The following is a 16,008-nucleotide window of genomic DNA, read 5'->3' as shown; positions in this document are numbered from 1 at the left end:
TGAAGCCACAACCTGTTGTTAACTTTGGTCTTTTACAACACAGCTACATGCTTTCTCTCTAGGCAGTATTTGGGTGTTCCCCTTTCTCCACCCTCCTGCTGGGCGCACACATTTCCTCTTAATTTAAACACTGGACATAATGAAGTACTTTATCATTACATGGAGCTGCACACATTCTGCTGCCAGAGCCATGGCAGACTTGGCAGCTTTCTCGGTTTGTTGCCCAGCTGCTTCTTGTTCCTCCGGTCTGGCCGATACAGTGTGGAAACAGGATAATCACATAATCTGGCTCAACTACTTTACTTTACTGCTTCACATCTTTATATGCCTGGATGGAGCAGGAAAACACAAGGTGGTCTCCACATGTGGAGAGACCCAGCAGTCACTAGAGAATATAAATGTTGGTTTTACATAGTACAGTTCCTTGTTAATAGTGTTTCATGTTTCATGTTTTAGTTTTTAGGGATGGTGCTTTTTTGGCATTATGTTTCTAGTTTTTCAACATACTTAACTTATGTCAGTCATATCACCATTTCTTGTCATTTTAGTTATTTCTTTCTGCACTGAGCACAGAGCCAGTATGTCAGTGCCAGTTTGACATCTCCTGCTTTGCTTGATTTTCTCACCTTGAGTGGTTTCCCTTTACGTGGATCTGACTCCTCCACTTCCTCTAAGACTGGCTTCTCAGTGATTACAGAGAGCTGCTGTCGCTGGTACACCAGCTCCTGTTTAAACTCCTCCTGAGTTTTGGCCTCCAGAAGCTTCTGTCTGAAGGAAATGTCAGAGAACATCGTGGCAAATGTTCTGCCAAGCTCGATGGCTGTCTTGGTGCTTTTCTGAAATGGACAATAAGAAAATTGAACTGATTCTGTCAATTTAAATGGATTTTTTTTAAAGGAGTTTAAACCCTAAATATCTTGACATTCATTTTTTAACTTTAACATCACAGAAATGCTGGCTAGGGGCTTTTTTAAATGTAACCCCTAATGACATGTTACATGTTTCTGTGACTTTAGCATGTAGTTACTTGTAGCATTGTAGGTTATGTAATGTAGACACTTGCATGACTATATAAATAGATGTCTCTAGAAAAACACAAAAACAAAACAAAAAAAAACAGTTGGAAACAGAGTATTAAGCATGAAGCCTGGAAGGTTTTTTATCACAGGGATTTATTTTTACACACGTTTACCTCATTTTAAACTTTGGCCACATTATCATGGTATATATGACAGAAAATAAGGATAGGTCCCCTTTAACACTTAGTGGCATTTCTTTTTAGTTTGACATAAAAAATACGGTAACATAAAAGTAAGCAGCAACGTCCAGACTTAAAACCAAGATGATGCAGCTTTTTTAAATGTACCTGGTTCGAGCTTTAAAAGTAATGTTTATTTTGATACTGATTACTCTTCATATTATTTTTTCAATTAATGTATTGGTTAATAAAATGTGAGAAAATGCTGGAAAATGTCTGTTTCCCAAAGCCCAAGGGGGCATCTTTAAATTGCTTTTTTTGTCTATGAACTGTCCAAAATCCAAAGATCATCTGTTTTGGTTTCATGGACAGTTGGGAAGACTGGAAAAGATTCATATTTAAGAGATTAAAAGGGGTGACATTTTGGCGTTTTTCCTTAAAAATGACTAATTGATCATCAAATTGTTATTATAAGACACCAGATTGCTCACCGTTCGAGGGGGGGCCAGGATGAGGATGACATAGCGGGCCTCGCAGCAGTTGACTCCCCAGTTCTGTGGCCTCTCCAGACGGGCGATGCAGACATGACGTCTCTGCAGGCTCTTCACACTGGAGCTGAATTGATAGAAAAATAATTTTGGATCAGTGGTGCATGAATGATTGATTGTGCAGCATTCTGTATTGACAGGTGTAAATTAGAGTCCCCTACTAAAGCCAAAACAAAACGACTTCCAATGAAGGGATTGTTTTGTTGTGTTGTCCCTGTACACTCGAATGAACTCAACAACTAGCCACAGCATACGGAGCTGAAGGCTGGAAGAATTAGTCAAAACAGCAGCAGTTCATATAAATATTATTGTAGATGAACTCACAGAATACAGAGCCAGGACTGCTGGTAACGAATGCCAGTGGAAGTGGCCGTCACACCCTGAATGGTCTCTGACAGAAGGTGAACTGTGGGGGTGTAAAATGTGAACGCTGATAAATTGAGCAGCAAACACTTCAACTCAAAGTGCTCCTAATATGTTCTGCTCACCATTAAACTCCTTCCCTCCTGCGTCTGTGAACATCGAGTTCATGACCTTGTCAGGATCGCAGCTCTCGTGGCCTTCATCCACTACATGAATTAGCATTCGCTTCAGGACCTCGTCCAGAGTGGCAGCTTTCTCATCCAAAAGGATGCTCGCCTGGGCCAGGAAGCCGTCCAGGTCTCTGTGGGCACGTACTTCCTCCTGGAAGTTCATCGGCTTCACATACTAGTGAGAGCCAAAAACGGGAAATTTGAATGATGGTGAAATAATGTCATAGTGCAAACAGATGAACAATTCATTTTCCGTGTATATATCGCCCAACAGAAATTTAAATCCACACATTTCCTCCCAGCGTCCCCACTGCTTTCAGATTAAATTCACTTCTCAGTTTAAAACAACCCAGTCACCAGAATAAAATGTTGGCACTGTACATTTATGCACAGATATGATACATTTGTATGCTTCACATCATATGTTTCATTTCATCAACAGTTTGAAGCAACGCAGTTCAGATTACATAAATAAAAGACAGCTGCTTCGACAAGGGAAATTTTCAGTCATGTTTATGGTGACAGAACTGTGCATTTTAAACCAAAACATGATCTTTTCCTAAATAGGTTTGTGCTTAGACCCGAGGACACATTAACCACAGTGTTATCATAACATAAAATTAAACATTGATAAGTAATGTTTCAAAAATATTGGAACTATTACATGCTGCTTTTCTATAGTAATTGTGCAGTAATGATTATAACAGAGAAGGTGGGTGGACAAGCAAATCTTACTTTTCTTGTTGTGTTCAGAAGCCCAAACCCTGGAGATTCAGGATCTGCAAATAGAAACCACATATAAATGTAAGTGATATACACCATCGACACTGTCTCTGCAGTGCGAATGGTTCTTTCATATTTCTAAAGCTATTCTTATAAATAACTAAAACATCTCTCAAGTATAGATAGTCAATGCAATACTTCATCCCCCAAATGACATTTGTATATCATTTTTCTCACATGCCTCCATGATGAACAAAGAATCCAAAAACTGAGAAAATTCTTGATAAATTGAAGATATCAGGGTCCACGTTTAATGGCAAAACTAAATCAAAACATCAGTTTACAAACTCTCAGACAACTTGAGCAGAATAATTTAAGTCTCATTTGTCCAGTTGTATGCTCAGTACTTTCCATGTATTTTCGCCAAAACCTTAGCCTATGTGTGGGCCACGCTGCCAGCATGAACAAAACGTGTGTTGCAGAACCTATTTTTTTTGTTTTTTTTAAATTGTGTCCATGTTGTTAGTGCAGCCACACTGCCTATGTGAGTAGCGTGACTCCGCCGCTGCTTAGCTTTGGAAAATTTAAAGATTTTGTGTCTCACCTATTTTTTTTCCATGTTGCACGTGCAGATTTCAGCAAAAATTAAACTGAAAATGATCTTTTCATACTCATATTGACATTGTAACACCTTTCACTGCAGTTACAATGTCCATGTCTGTCACAGATGTGAAAATATGATATAAATATTTATATTTAACTCCATACTTCTTGAATCGGTTTCATATTAAAAGCCCTTTAGCATTGCTATGGATCATTTATTAACACAGGACTTTATTGTAAAATATTGAAGGCCATTAAAAAAGGTTAACTGCATGCAAAAGTAAAGGCTGGCAGCAGCAGCGCTGCAGCAGCAACCTGTCTGTGTGAACCCCTCACATGTGCGAGCAGCACGCAGGCAGAATAGCCCAGACGCTACTATTTAAAACACTTTCACATCCGAGTAATGTGCCTGAGCAAGCATCTGGTGTAGTCAATTAAGCGGAGTTCAAACGCACGTGCATGTCCCGGCAGCTACTTGTCTGTGTGTGAGGCTTAATGCGCAAGTGTTTGAAACAGTGAGGTTTTAGCCAAAATACAATTGTTGGTGAAGAACTGAGCATGCTAAACAAGTTGTGTGAGACTTTGGAAACTGGTATTTTGAAATAGTTTCGCTGTTGTTAAAAGTGGACCCCTATGACTTCAATTCATTAGGAATTTTCTCAGTTTTTCAATTTTCTGCAATAAAAATACAATTTTCTTCATGAATTCAATATCCCACAACCTGAGACATTGACTCACAAATGACAATTTTGCAGGTGGAGTGTTCCTTTAATAGGGAGCACTCACTGCCAGTTCGTGTCCATGAACTTTGTCTCAGTTATTATGACTCGGGGAATCCGAGCTGGCACACATGATTTCCTAATTGCAGAGGCTGCAAGTTATTCTCAGCCACAAGAGAAGGATACAGTGTGATAACAACGTGATGAAGGCATTTGTTCTCTCTTGTTTATATTCTTAGAACAAATCAAACCAGAGACAAAACATGTTATAGTTGACCTGATTAACCCTTTGAAACCTGAGCAAATCAGCTTGATTACTTTCAAAAACATGGATATAAGGCAATGAATGACTTCAAATTAGCAAGAAACTAGTGAAAAATTATGACAAATAAAAAGAATAGTAAAAGAACAAAAACTAAAAAATAAAATAATACATATAAATAATGAATAATCAATAAATATATATTTTCTGTAACCTAATTTTAAATATATATAATAATTCTAAGTATAGTTTTATTGCTATTTTTTTCCTAGGTATTTGATAGTTTTCTAGTAATTCTCTTTTTTCATTTTCCTGTAACCTAATTTGTTTTTTAAATATGCAGGATTTTATGCCAAGGTGCTGTTTGCCTTTGTTCCCATGTTTTCAAAAAACAATCAAAAAATCAGACCAATTTGCCAAAGTTTCAAAGATGTAAATGCCTGTAAAGGGCCTCTGAACACAGCACAAGAAAACTGATGTCGATCAAGGTTTCAAAGGACTAAACATACACACCTGAAACACTGATCTGGATCTGGTTGTCATAGATGTGATCCTTGGTGGGTGAGTCCTGTTCACAGTTCTCCTGTTCCCCGTCCTTCAGCTCTGTGGATAAAACATAAATAGTCACATTTGGGTGTCAGCCAGGTCTCCGTTGTTACAAACTCAGCTATAGCCTCGACTCAGTAGAAGTTTCGGTGTCATTATTACTGTTTTTTGCTGCAGAATTTTGTTAAAAATTCACTTAACAATTGAATCACAGTGAAGACCATTTCACAGATGAGCCTAACAGTGAGATAAAACTGTCCTTTGTATCAAGGTTAAGATGCAGTGCCAGCCACATTAACAGTGTCTCCAGTAAGGGACAATTTATTTTTCCCTCCCACCACTCTGCCATCTGTTGACAAGCACACAGCAAGAGGGAGCGAGAGAGCCAATAAAAACTCCCCCTGAAACCAGACATGCAGCAATATAACAATAGCAGCCCCTCGTAAATTCCTTAATTGTATAGAAGATAAATATGGCATCTCGATTGCATGTTTTTATGAGGGGAGGAAGAAACAGCCGCAGAATTAGAGAATTAACCTTAATCCTTAAAGAGCAGAGCTTTGAGCTATGATTATTCCCGCTTCCCGTCATTGACTCGGAAATCATCTGCCTCGTTATTTACCCATTAATTAACCTCTCAACACACCAGCGAGGGGACTGGCTGTGCTCACCGGCATGTGAAATGGGTCATCAGTCAGCAGCAAGAGGCATTGGCATTAGCATGAATAACTGTTGCAATCAAAAACATTTTTAAAACTGTATTTTCCCTCATATCCTGAAGGAAAAAAGCCCGAATAATGTTCTCTGTGTTTGCAAAGCAGATCATAACAGAGCAGAAGTCATGCTGAGAAAGTAATCAGAGCTGTAATATGTGTTACTGCAGCTACGCACCCATCTCTTGGAAAACATATCCATTCTTGGACCTCCCGGTGGACGGAGCGTCTGCAGGAAAACACAAATATGTTATTTACACCAGAGCTTCCCAAACAATTTGAAATAATGTTGATTGTTTTTCATCTCGGTACCTCCTGTCAAGAGCAAAATGTTTTTGTAGAAACACACAGTGAACAAACATAAATGTGCTTGCGTTTGTTACACCAGCAGTTAATCATTGCTTTGTAAACAGGAATATTGAATTGACAATGTGGTTTATTTAACTTACATTTACATGTTTTATAGGACTTTTTACAGTATAATTATTCCAGTCATGCATGACGGATATTTTTTTTAATTAACATTTAAATTACATCTTATATACCCCATGAGATACTCTGAAGTACCCCTACAAATACATGTACTCACATATGAGAAACTGATTTACAGGACATTTAACTTAATGCTTCAGTTTTTTTTAAATAACTATTTTAATTTTATAATTTTTCTTTCTTCATTTTTGTATTGAGTATCAATTTTCAACCACATTACGTAAAAGTTAGAGTCACATGAAATCTATAATGTTGATATATTATCGACTCATCTCATCAAACATTTGCTTATTTACACATTGAGAAAATTTGATGCAACATAATAACTTATTTGAAGACATGTTCTCCTTTTAGCTCTGTTCTGATCTCCACTAACTCCTTTGGAAAATACCCACCGTTGTTAAATGCGCCACCATGTTCACCAGTTAGTCTCTAACCTGGTACTGGGCAGGTAGTATACAGAGGGTTAATCAGAGCTTTTTAGCCCCAAAAAGCTGTCTGTTGGTCAGTGAAAACAGTGACAGTGAACCAAAACAGTAGAGTTTCAGGCTGCAAAACCAAAACAATGAGCTGAATAGAGCTGAGGAAAACTCATCACAGTGAGCCATCCCTCTCACATTTACCCTATATTTAAAATAAAGCTGAAGCCAGGGGAGGATCTGACTCTTTTTATATAACCATTTAAATTAGTTATATAAAAAATCATAACTCCAAAGTTGCCATGAATGTGGAAATTTACTTTAGAGACCTAAAACCAATTTTTTGTACCAGGCTGTAAAACAATAGCAATAATCAACACAAATCCAGCCGGTCCTGTGGAATTCTGCACAGCCTTGTAGAATTTACAAAAAAATTGACAATATAAATTGACAATAAAATCTTTTTATTGTAGAGCTGTGTGCAGCATATTAATTCACTCAGCGCCTCTCTCGGTTTATCGTGGCACTGCTGCTGCAGGAGTGTGAGCTCTCTGCTCTGGAACAGAGTCACACACAGTAACAGGACTGTTAGCATCACACAGCTAATATTACCCAACATTTATGAAAATGTTAACCGACAGAGTCGAGTAGTTTCTGTGTCACTGTGTGATTGTTAGGAGCTGAACTTTTAAACAGCTTAGTGTTGAACGTTAGCCACTGCTGCTGTGTTAGCTCGTGCTAACCGGGCAGAGAGAGCAGGAGGAGAGCGGTTCACAGAGACGGTCCTTTTTTCTGCTCATCTGTTAGCAACAAACACTAACACTAGTCTACCAATCCAAGTCAACATTGCAACTACATTTGCAATTTTCACATACCACTACAAAAAAAAAAAAAAAAAAAAACATAAGGTAAAAACATTGAAACATGCTTTGCAACTTTTTAGAAAAACTACCATAAAATCAGGCATTTTCAGGCATCAACAATCCCAAATGAGCTTGCAAAAATCTTGGAGAGACTGGAAAGACTGGACATGCAATGTAACAAAAGTCGGCCAGACTCAAACCATTATATTTGAATGTTGGGTGTCATCATCTTAAACCAACGGCCAACATCCTGCCATCTCGTTATTGCACACCTAACATGTTTTCATGAAAATGTTTGATACCGATAAATGATACTAATTATACACAAAGACACAAAGACTGACCAGTACTCTGTGAGAACGCTATGTGAGACTGGACTCCACATTGACTGACACAGTGTGACGCTGTTGTGTCTGACCTGCAGCAGCAGCTCTCACTTCACAAGTGACAAAAACAGTCTGCGTTCAAACAGCAGGCTTCAGCCTTTTCATCTTCTCCCACACTGACAGATTTTGTAGACAGAAATTAAAACATCTGAGCTTGTTGAATCATTATTACCATTGTGACACGCAGTCAGTCTGACCTTACAGACCTTTAAAATGGCGTGACACATTTCATGGTAAAAAAACTATTGAGACAGAAAGTGGATGTCAGTTATGCAGTTATGGCAGTGAAATTCGACACATGCTGAGAGACTGAAAAAAGACCTGTTTGCTCTCAAAAAAAAATCTGACACCAGCTGTGTCTGATGTTTGTGTAGGCGGTCATGTATCTGCACGCACCGCTGTAGTCGCATAGATGAGCTTTTCTTTGCCTGAGGCTGAGATTGGCTCCGGGGGGCTCCCGAGCAAGGCTATATCTCAAAGCAGATTAGACCGAACATTCCCAGGCCCCCTCCACTTCTCAGGAGTCTGCACAGTCAGCGGGGCGCCCCGCAGCTTATGCAACGAGCTGCTTGTGTGGAGGATGATTTAGACGGCCTGATTGAGACCTTTACTGTCTTGTCTCATAAAAATAAAGGTCAAGTTTATTGTAAATGCTCTCCACTATAGCTTATCAGCATTATCAACAGCAGACACTGACTACCACTGAACACAAGCGAATTTTATCATCAGATGCATTTATGCTTCGACAGAAAGACCTGACAGGACAGCTGGAGCGGGAAATGCCACCTGTGCTGTTCAGTCAGTTCAGACTACTTCAGAGAAAGTTTATAAGAGAAGATATTTTGCAATGTTTCTGCAGGCCTGTGGGTTTCCTGTTGACTGACTTCCTCACACTGACTGCAGTGACACTGACAGATGTGTAAGTCAAGCCCTTGACATTGATACTATTACTAATAATAGTCTGCTGACACCGTTTATGAACTGTTGCCAATTATTGTTTTGGTGATTATTTCATTGTCTTGTTTAATTTTTTGGACATACAGAGAAATAAGTATTAATCCTGTGTCACTGTGTTTATCAGTATCTCCTGGTTTATGCCAAATATTTATTTAAAAAACATCTTTTCTAGCTCGTGTTTGTATGCGTGCCCCAGTCACTCACATTGCAGTTTACGTCCATGTCATTTCAAACTCATATATGTTGTGAAGACTTTGAAGGGATTTAGTAAAAGGTATTACAAGTATTTTGTTGGCAAAATGACAGTCGTCATCATGTTGACATGTATGATTCTAGCGAGTAACTTTCAGTGAGAAACATGCTGTCTTCACTTAGAGGGTGTTCTTGCAGAGGAGTACGGAGGACTGATAAAAAGCATCGTCACATGGTGCAGTGACAATCTGCTGAAGCCCAATATCATCAAAACCAGTGGCTTTGTGGTGGACGAGCAGACGAACAGGAAGTTGTAGTGATTACAGTCGAAAATGCTTCATATGCACATACTCTAAGATGCTTCACAGGCATCTTCCCCATGGCCGAAAATCTACATAATCTCCAGTTTAAGATTAGAGTCACTAATTCACCATTTGAACAAATGTTTGCCCCTCTGTTCCTGAAATATGATTTTGACTAATGGCCATAAAAACTTATGCTGTCATATTAAAGTTGACTTAAGTTGTATTTTGTGAGGTCACCATGGCCTTTGACCTTTGACCTCCAATATCTAAACAACACTGTGCACCTCCAAAACATGACAACATAGGTTGGTTTTAAGGCTCATGATGCTCAATGTTAAACATGTACAGACGCAGACTGAGCCTTCTGTCCACACTGCTCATTATCTGAAAGCTTATGGATACCTGCAAAACAGCAGAATCAAAGACAATCGCAGGGGCAGTGCAGCAAAGTTCAACTGAGACACCACCGTTGAGCACAACAAAGACATTTTAAAAATAGCTGAATGAATCTGTAATGTGAAAACAATTCTCCGTCCACAAACCACTGCCGTATACGACGCTGCCTCCTTTAAATGGTACTTTATTAAGACCTTCTCCACGGACGCCTGGTTTGTTGTCAGAGACTTTTGCCATCTATTGGCTGTAACTATGCCAACATTAAGGATGCATGGAAGCATGAGGACAGTGATGATCACAAATGATGATTTTTGTCATTAAGTGCGTCAGAATGAGCAAAAATTGTGACATATTCTCCTTCTGTGTAGGCAGCGACCTCTAGTGGCTGTAGTAATTATTATAGAAGCAAAATGAGAAGTCAGGACGGAGTATAAAAAGTGACAAAGTCTGTTTAAGGTGAGAGGAGGGGGAGGTGGGTGGTTTGAACGAACACAGTGATTTTATTCAGGAGAGTGGAGTTCACGTCCCTGTGCGAAACCAAAAGTCTACTTTGAGGTATTTTAACTACTTAATGTAGCATGTCAAGTAAAATATGTATTTCACTCTACATTACTTTGGTAACAAGCATAATTATTTTAAGCCAAACCATAATCTTTGTTCTAAACCTAACCATGTAGTTTTGGTGTAACTTAACCATGTGTCACATATGATCTACTCTGTGCATAGACTGTAAAAATAATGGACACAGCCACCATGATGTCACCCACTGGTTTGTGGACTCCCGTTTTGAGGTCACTATCTTGTCTGTCATTTTGTCTTTTGGAGCTAGAAGTGACCATATTTGCACTACGCTATAAACCATGGATGTATTAAGAAGATCTGGATACAGCACGGAGGCGGGGCCCCGTTCATTCCAATCAGAGCCACTCAGTAGCGCATGAAGCCCACGAGGCTTGTGCACGAGAGACTTACGGTGGCCGAGCACGGCTGAGTGCGCCTGAGCGGGTAATTTTCACCTTTGGAGCAACTGACTTCCCCTTTAGCGCTTCGCTAGCTTGAATGGCGGTCTAAAAAAATAATCTTGCTGCTCTTTTAGACTTTCTAAAATTTGTCAAACTGGACTGATTAGATCTTGATACTGGAATGAGTCTTTCACTGGGGTTTTGATACACACATGATGAACCCAGACTTTTGGCCACTATGTAAAATTTGACTCAGGACCTGGCACACTTCCTGGCGTCTTGCTGTAAACATGTTTCTGCTGTGAAGTTGGGCATTTTGGGTCTATGGGAATGGACTCGCTGGAGTAGCCTCAAGTGGCTGTAAGAGGAACTGCAGTTTTTTGCACTTCAGTGTTGGCTCCATTTTTCAGATTTCCATTTGATTCTATTGTGATGGACTTATTCAGTAAAACGCTCCCGTGAGTCCTGTTAGAGGTTAGGAACATAAAAGCCAGTGTGGTCATTTGAGTTAGAGGACTTTTTGACTTAATCAGTTCATGTCGATTGGACGTTGGTGCCAGATGTAATGAATTTCCCTCCAGATATCTCACAGTAACTCAGACAAACCAAACCACGGCTCTGTTAATGCTGGAGATTTGATGCAATGTAATGTTTTGTAATTTCTCACTGGAATCTCAATGGACAAACAAGGCTGATGTAAAGTCTCAGACATGTTTTATTATTCCCTGCCACCCTGCTATCAGTGTGCAGAGGATGTCCTTGAGCAATAGGAAACAGAAGAATCCTTGTTGGATCTCTGGAAACAAGAGCTGAGAGCTGAACTGTACGAGGTCAAACCACCAAGGCAGAAGAAACACGTACTTGTAAATTCACTACGCTGGTGCAGCTTTTATTTTAAAATAAGTTTTTTTCAGTTATGTGCTTTGTATTACTCTGTACTGTTATAAACTCTGCTGTTAATCATCCTTATCAGCACCGCAGTTGTTGACGGCAGCTGAACCATAAATAGTGTGTACTCTGTAGGTCACAATGTACACATCCATATATTGAAATAAAGCAAATAACAGGAAGGAGGAACTACAGCTCATTCCACTTCAACACCTCACTTTCCGACAATAAGGACTACCTGATGTTTGGTTATCCATCACAGTGGAAATGACCACTGGACCAACAGTAATCACAGTTTCACCAGTTACTTCACTTCTTCTAAAGAACACATGTGAAGGATGTTTTCTTCTCACTTAGACGTCAAAGGCGTTTGTGTGACATTAATCCTCTGTGAGACTTTAGTGTTTTAAATAGCCGATTATTTCTAACGACATTCAGTTTCTGGTGGATGACGGTCGTCATCCGACCTGAAGATAATAGTTGCAAAGGATGTGGATGCTGCAGGTTTGATAAAACTTCTGTAATAATCCCAATTGTGTCGAATTATCGTCAACTTCAACCAGAGAATGCTTTAAATACAAGTGGAAAGGCCAGATTAGAATATTAGACATTTTTCTGCAAGATAATCTTCTTAATCCTCAACCGCAGAAAATTCAAGTAGGACTTTTTAACCCATTAATGACACTGAATACCTAATACATGTGTCCTGTTGTGTTTGCACATGCTGACTATTTTTATATTTATTTTATTCCTGTTAACTATTTTATTCTATTTTATTGTGTAAATAAGGGAGGTTTTGTTGCTTTTATACAATGACAAAACTACTATTTATACTACTTTATATTTATACATTTATTTTATTTGTGATGATAACTATTTATTACATTTTAAATTCAGCAGTCCAAAACAAAATAGTCAAAAAGGCCCTTGAAATCCACACTAAGTAGATGTATAATAATAAAAATAATAATGATAATAACATTTTATGTGTAACTTTTGGTTCACATTTTTTAAAATATATTTTTCTTGGTAGCTATTTTATTTTATCCACTATTTTAATACAGTGGCATTAAAGAAACTAACTTGAACCTGGGGCTGTAAAGACTACTGCAGTTATTGATTAATGTGCCAATTGTCTTCCTTATTTAATTGGTAATTACAAAAATCGAAAGTATCATGAAATAGAGACAAATTCCTAACATGGTCATATCCCCAAACCACAGTGTTGTCCAGTCAGCAGCCCCAAACTCAAACATTTTTCGTTTTTGATCACATATGACAAAGAAAAGCAGCAAAGTTGAACCCACTCATGTTTTGAAAAAAATACTATTTAATACTATTAAGCGATTGTCAAAATCCAATGAATTGTTTGTCGAATACTTGTTTTAAAGCTCCAGTGTGTTAGATCCTGAGAGTCAGAGTTTTATTTTGCAAGAGTCACGATAAAAGAAGAAGTGCTGTGACTTAACACAACAACAAAAAGTCTGGCCAAATTTGAGTGTAAAAACAAATGCTAAACCTTATTCGCAGGTCTGCTGTAAAAACCTTCCATGACAGACAAGTGCGCCTTTTATTGCCATATTGTAAACATTGACCCACATCCTTTTCACTGTCTGGCTCGCCTGACAATAAAAGCATCTCGCTCATATTTTGCAATTTTAATATCGAGAATATAAAGAATTTAAATAGCAGAGAAGCAGGCGAAAAAAAGATAATAGAAGTGTTATGACATTATTATATTTAAAAAGATGAGCACAGCAGTATGTTTGCTTAAAACTTTTTACGTTGTTCTCTAAATACACACAAACTCTCTCTCTCTCACACACACACACACACACACATGTTCTGCAGAGGGTTTCTCCACGTGTTTGACACACTTGGCTCAGGTTGCACCATGAGAGACCTTCTCACCCCACTCCACCCCTGTAAAACTTACCAGATGGCACAAAATGGAGAACCTTTTTGTCTTCCATGTTCTCCAGAGGTTTTTTTCAGGTTAGCCGCTTTGCAAAGGTCAACCCATCATCCTCCTCTCTGCTCCCAAAACTCCCTGCATTCACCGGTGATCTCCTCTCAATATCCTTCACACACACACCCATACACACACATGCTGAGGTGAAGCCGCCTCCCGCCCCTCCTCCAGCAGCACATGGGTTTGAAGGAGGAAGTGGGAGGGCAGTAAGAGAGAGCAGGAAGGGGGAGAGGAGACGAGTGCTGTTGTTTTTCTGCTGGGTCCCTTTGTCTATGAACTGGAGTTTATGTAGCTTAAAACAAATAAATAAGTAAATAGGGTTTGGTGTTTTCATATCAAAGATCTCTAGCTTTTATTCTCTTATAAAACAAGACACTTTTTTTCACAGTTTTAATCCTGCATCCCTGTTAATTGATGTCTCCTGGTATTTGCTAAATTTCTGTTGGAAAACTAGAATTACCAGATAACCGGGAGGCCCCAGGGCACAGATATGCAAGGGGCCCCACCAGCTCTCCTTCTTACGAGGAGGACCCAAAGACTTTGTGGTGGTTTTGCAGTCATGATACACTTTATTTGTGGTTTTGTGTTTCTTTGATATCATTTTATATCTATTTGAGGAATTTTATGTCTCTTTAAGATAATTTTGTCATTATTGTGGTAAATGTTGTCTCTTTGGAGTAGTTTTATGTTTCTTTAAATAATTTTGTGTCTCTTTGATGTCATTTTGTTTATTATTGAGGTGTTTGTGTATTATTGGGGTGATTGTGTGTCTCTGAGATAATTTTGTGATTACTGAGGAAACTTTGTTTTGGGATAAGTTTGTGTGTCTTTGAGGTCATTTTATGTCTTATTTAGGTAAATTGTGTCTCTTTGGGTTGGGGTTTGGGGTTATTTTGTGTCTTGTGGTAGTTGGGGGGAGTTCTCTGTTTTTGTTATTTTGTGTCTCATTGAGGTAATTTTGTGTCTTTTTGTAGTTGTTTGGGTGTCTTTGACTTAATTTTGTGTCAGAGGTAATTTTTAAAAAATCTTTTTTAGGTTTGTGTAGCTTTTTAGTCATTTGTTGTTTGTTCTGTTTTGTTATTTTGTGTCTATTTGCACTTTCTTTGCATCTCTGTGGTCTTTTTGTGTCTATGTGGCCATTTTGAGTCTTTTCCTTTTCAGTACATGTTAATCTGAGTGACATTTTACAGGCCAGGGTCAGGTGGGCCCCTGACACTTTAGGTCCCCGGGCTTGTACCTTGCTTTCGAAGCTCAATCACGTCATCTTCTGACTCTGTTCGTATTCTCTTTGTGTTGCCCTTTTGGATCCGGGCCAACATTCTTGTAATGTAACGTTACTTAGATTAGCTACCGACAGAGGAAAGCAGGAAGGCAAGACGTAGGTGGGTAGAGGTAAATGTCACAGAGTGCCCCCTGGGTAATGCAGTGTATTTTGGGCCATTATGAATCTCATAGAGAAACTGATTGAGAGGGGCAGAAAAGAGAAACAGCAGCTTGTGAGAACTGTCTGTGTGCAAGAAAAAAGTCACGGTACACCAGAAAGTAAAATGTAGAAGTACCAGTACCGCACCCCGCTGTGTACTGATCGTCTCTGAGCAGCGGTCTTTCATGATTTTATGATATTTAGTTGTCAGTTATATTTGTTGACACAAAAATAAACACACAAATATTGAGGAAGTAAGATTTTGTACTTCATTTAACAAGAGGCAAAATAAAAAGTTATATACACATAATAAAGAATTGGTAACTAAAGTAAAATGATCTCATCTGCTGATCTGATGAATTATTTAGTAATTGTTCAGTAAGCAGGTAAACATTACCGTTATCATAACACTAAGCAGTCTGTTGTGTCTTATAATTATCTACTATATAATTATGACTCAGAGTTACTTGGAAACGTCTTAGATATTCATTTACTGGCACTTACTTCCCGAATTGCTCTTTGGTGATTCAGTCACATCAACTCATGAAGTGTTTTTCAAGTGAGAGGCGTAAAATATTTTATTTAAATCTTATACTCTTTAGCTGGAGTAACAGCAGACTGAATGATTGTCCTTAAAAAAAAATTATATCAGAAGATTTGACTGAATAAATCTCAACTGATGGAGGCGATGTGACAAGACGATCACTTGTTTACGCAGACTGTGATGTTTTTTGACTCCATGAGCAACACTCAGCATCGCCTGAAGGAACAAACTCTGCTTATTCCTTTTGACCGGGGCGCGTGCACGAGGAATAGTAATGCTGTGTTTTTATCTGACAATTTGGGAGACAAATTTAGTTGCCGGGCTTGAATCTTAATATCAGCGACAAACTAGGAAAAAGAAGAAA

At 38.7% G+C, this 16,008-nt stretch overlaps 1 protein-coding gene across 2 annotated transcripts in view; it reads right to left on the bottom strand.

Moving 5' to 3' along the window:
* Positions 1–16,008, bottom strand: part of LOC121947958 (solute carrier family 4 member 11-like) — a 33,247-nt gene that overhangs the window by 13,672 nt on the left and 3,567 nt on the right. The window contains exons 1-8 of one of the 2 annotated variants that reach the window (XM_042493166.2): positions 13,642–13,802; positions 6,024–6,074; positions 5,100–5,189; positions 3,015–3,058; positions 2,235–2,454; positions 2,071–2,152; positions 1,690–1,813; positions 627–836 (exon numbers count right to left, since the gene is read on the bottom strand). In XM_042493166.2, the coding sequence (XP_042349100.1) occupies positions 627–836; positions 1,690–1,813; positions 2,071–2,152; positions 2,235–2,454; positions 3,015–3,058; positions 5,100–5,189; positions 6,024–6,074; positions 13,642–13,678 (858 nt within the window). In that variant the 5' untranslated portion in view covers positions 13,679–13,802. Of the gene's footprint in view, positions 1–626; positions 837–1,689; positions 1,814–2,070; positions 2,153–2,234; positions 2,455–3,014; positions 3,059–5,099; positions 5,190–6,023; positions 6,075–13,641; positions 13,803–16,008 lie in introns of those variants that run through there. The other variant, XM_042493165.2, reaches the window with a different exon arrangement.

Source organism: Plectropomus leopardus, chromosome 8 (genome assembly GCF_026936395.1).
Source record: "Plectropomus leopardus strain MGB_pleo_1.0 chromosome 8, ASM2693639v1, whole genome shotgun sequence".
Lineage (NCBI taxonomy): Eukaryota > Metazoa > Chordata > Actinopteri > Perciformes > Serranidae > Plectropomus > Plectropomus leopardus.
Note: the sequence above shows the minus strand (reverse complement) of the source record. Positions and strands in the feature narration are given on the sequence as shown.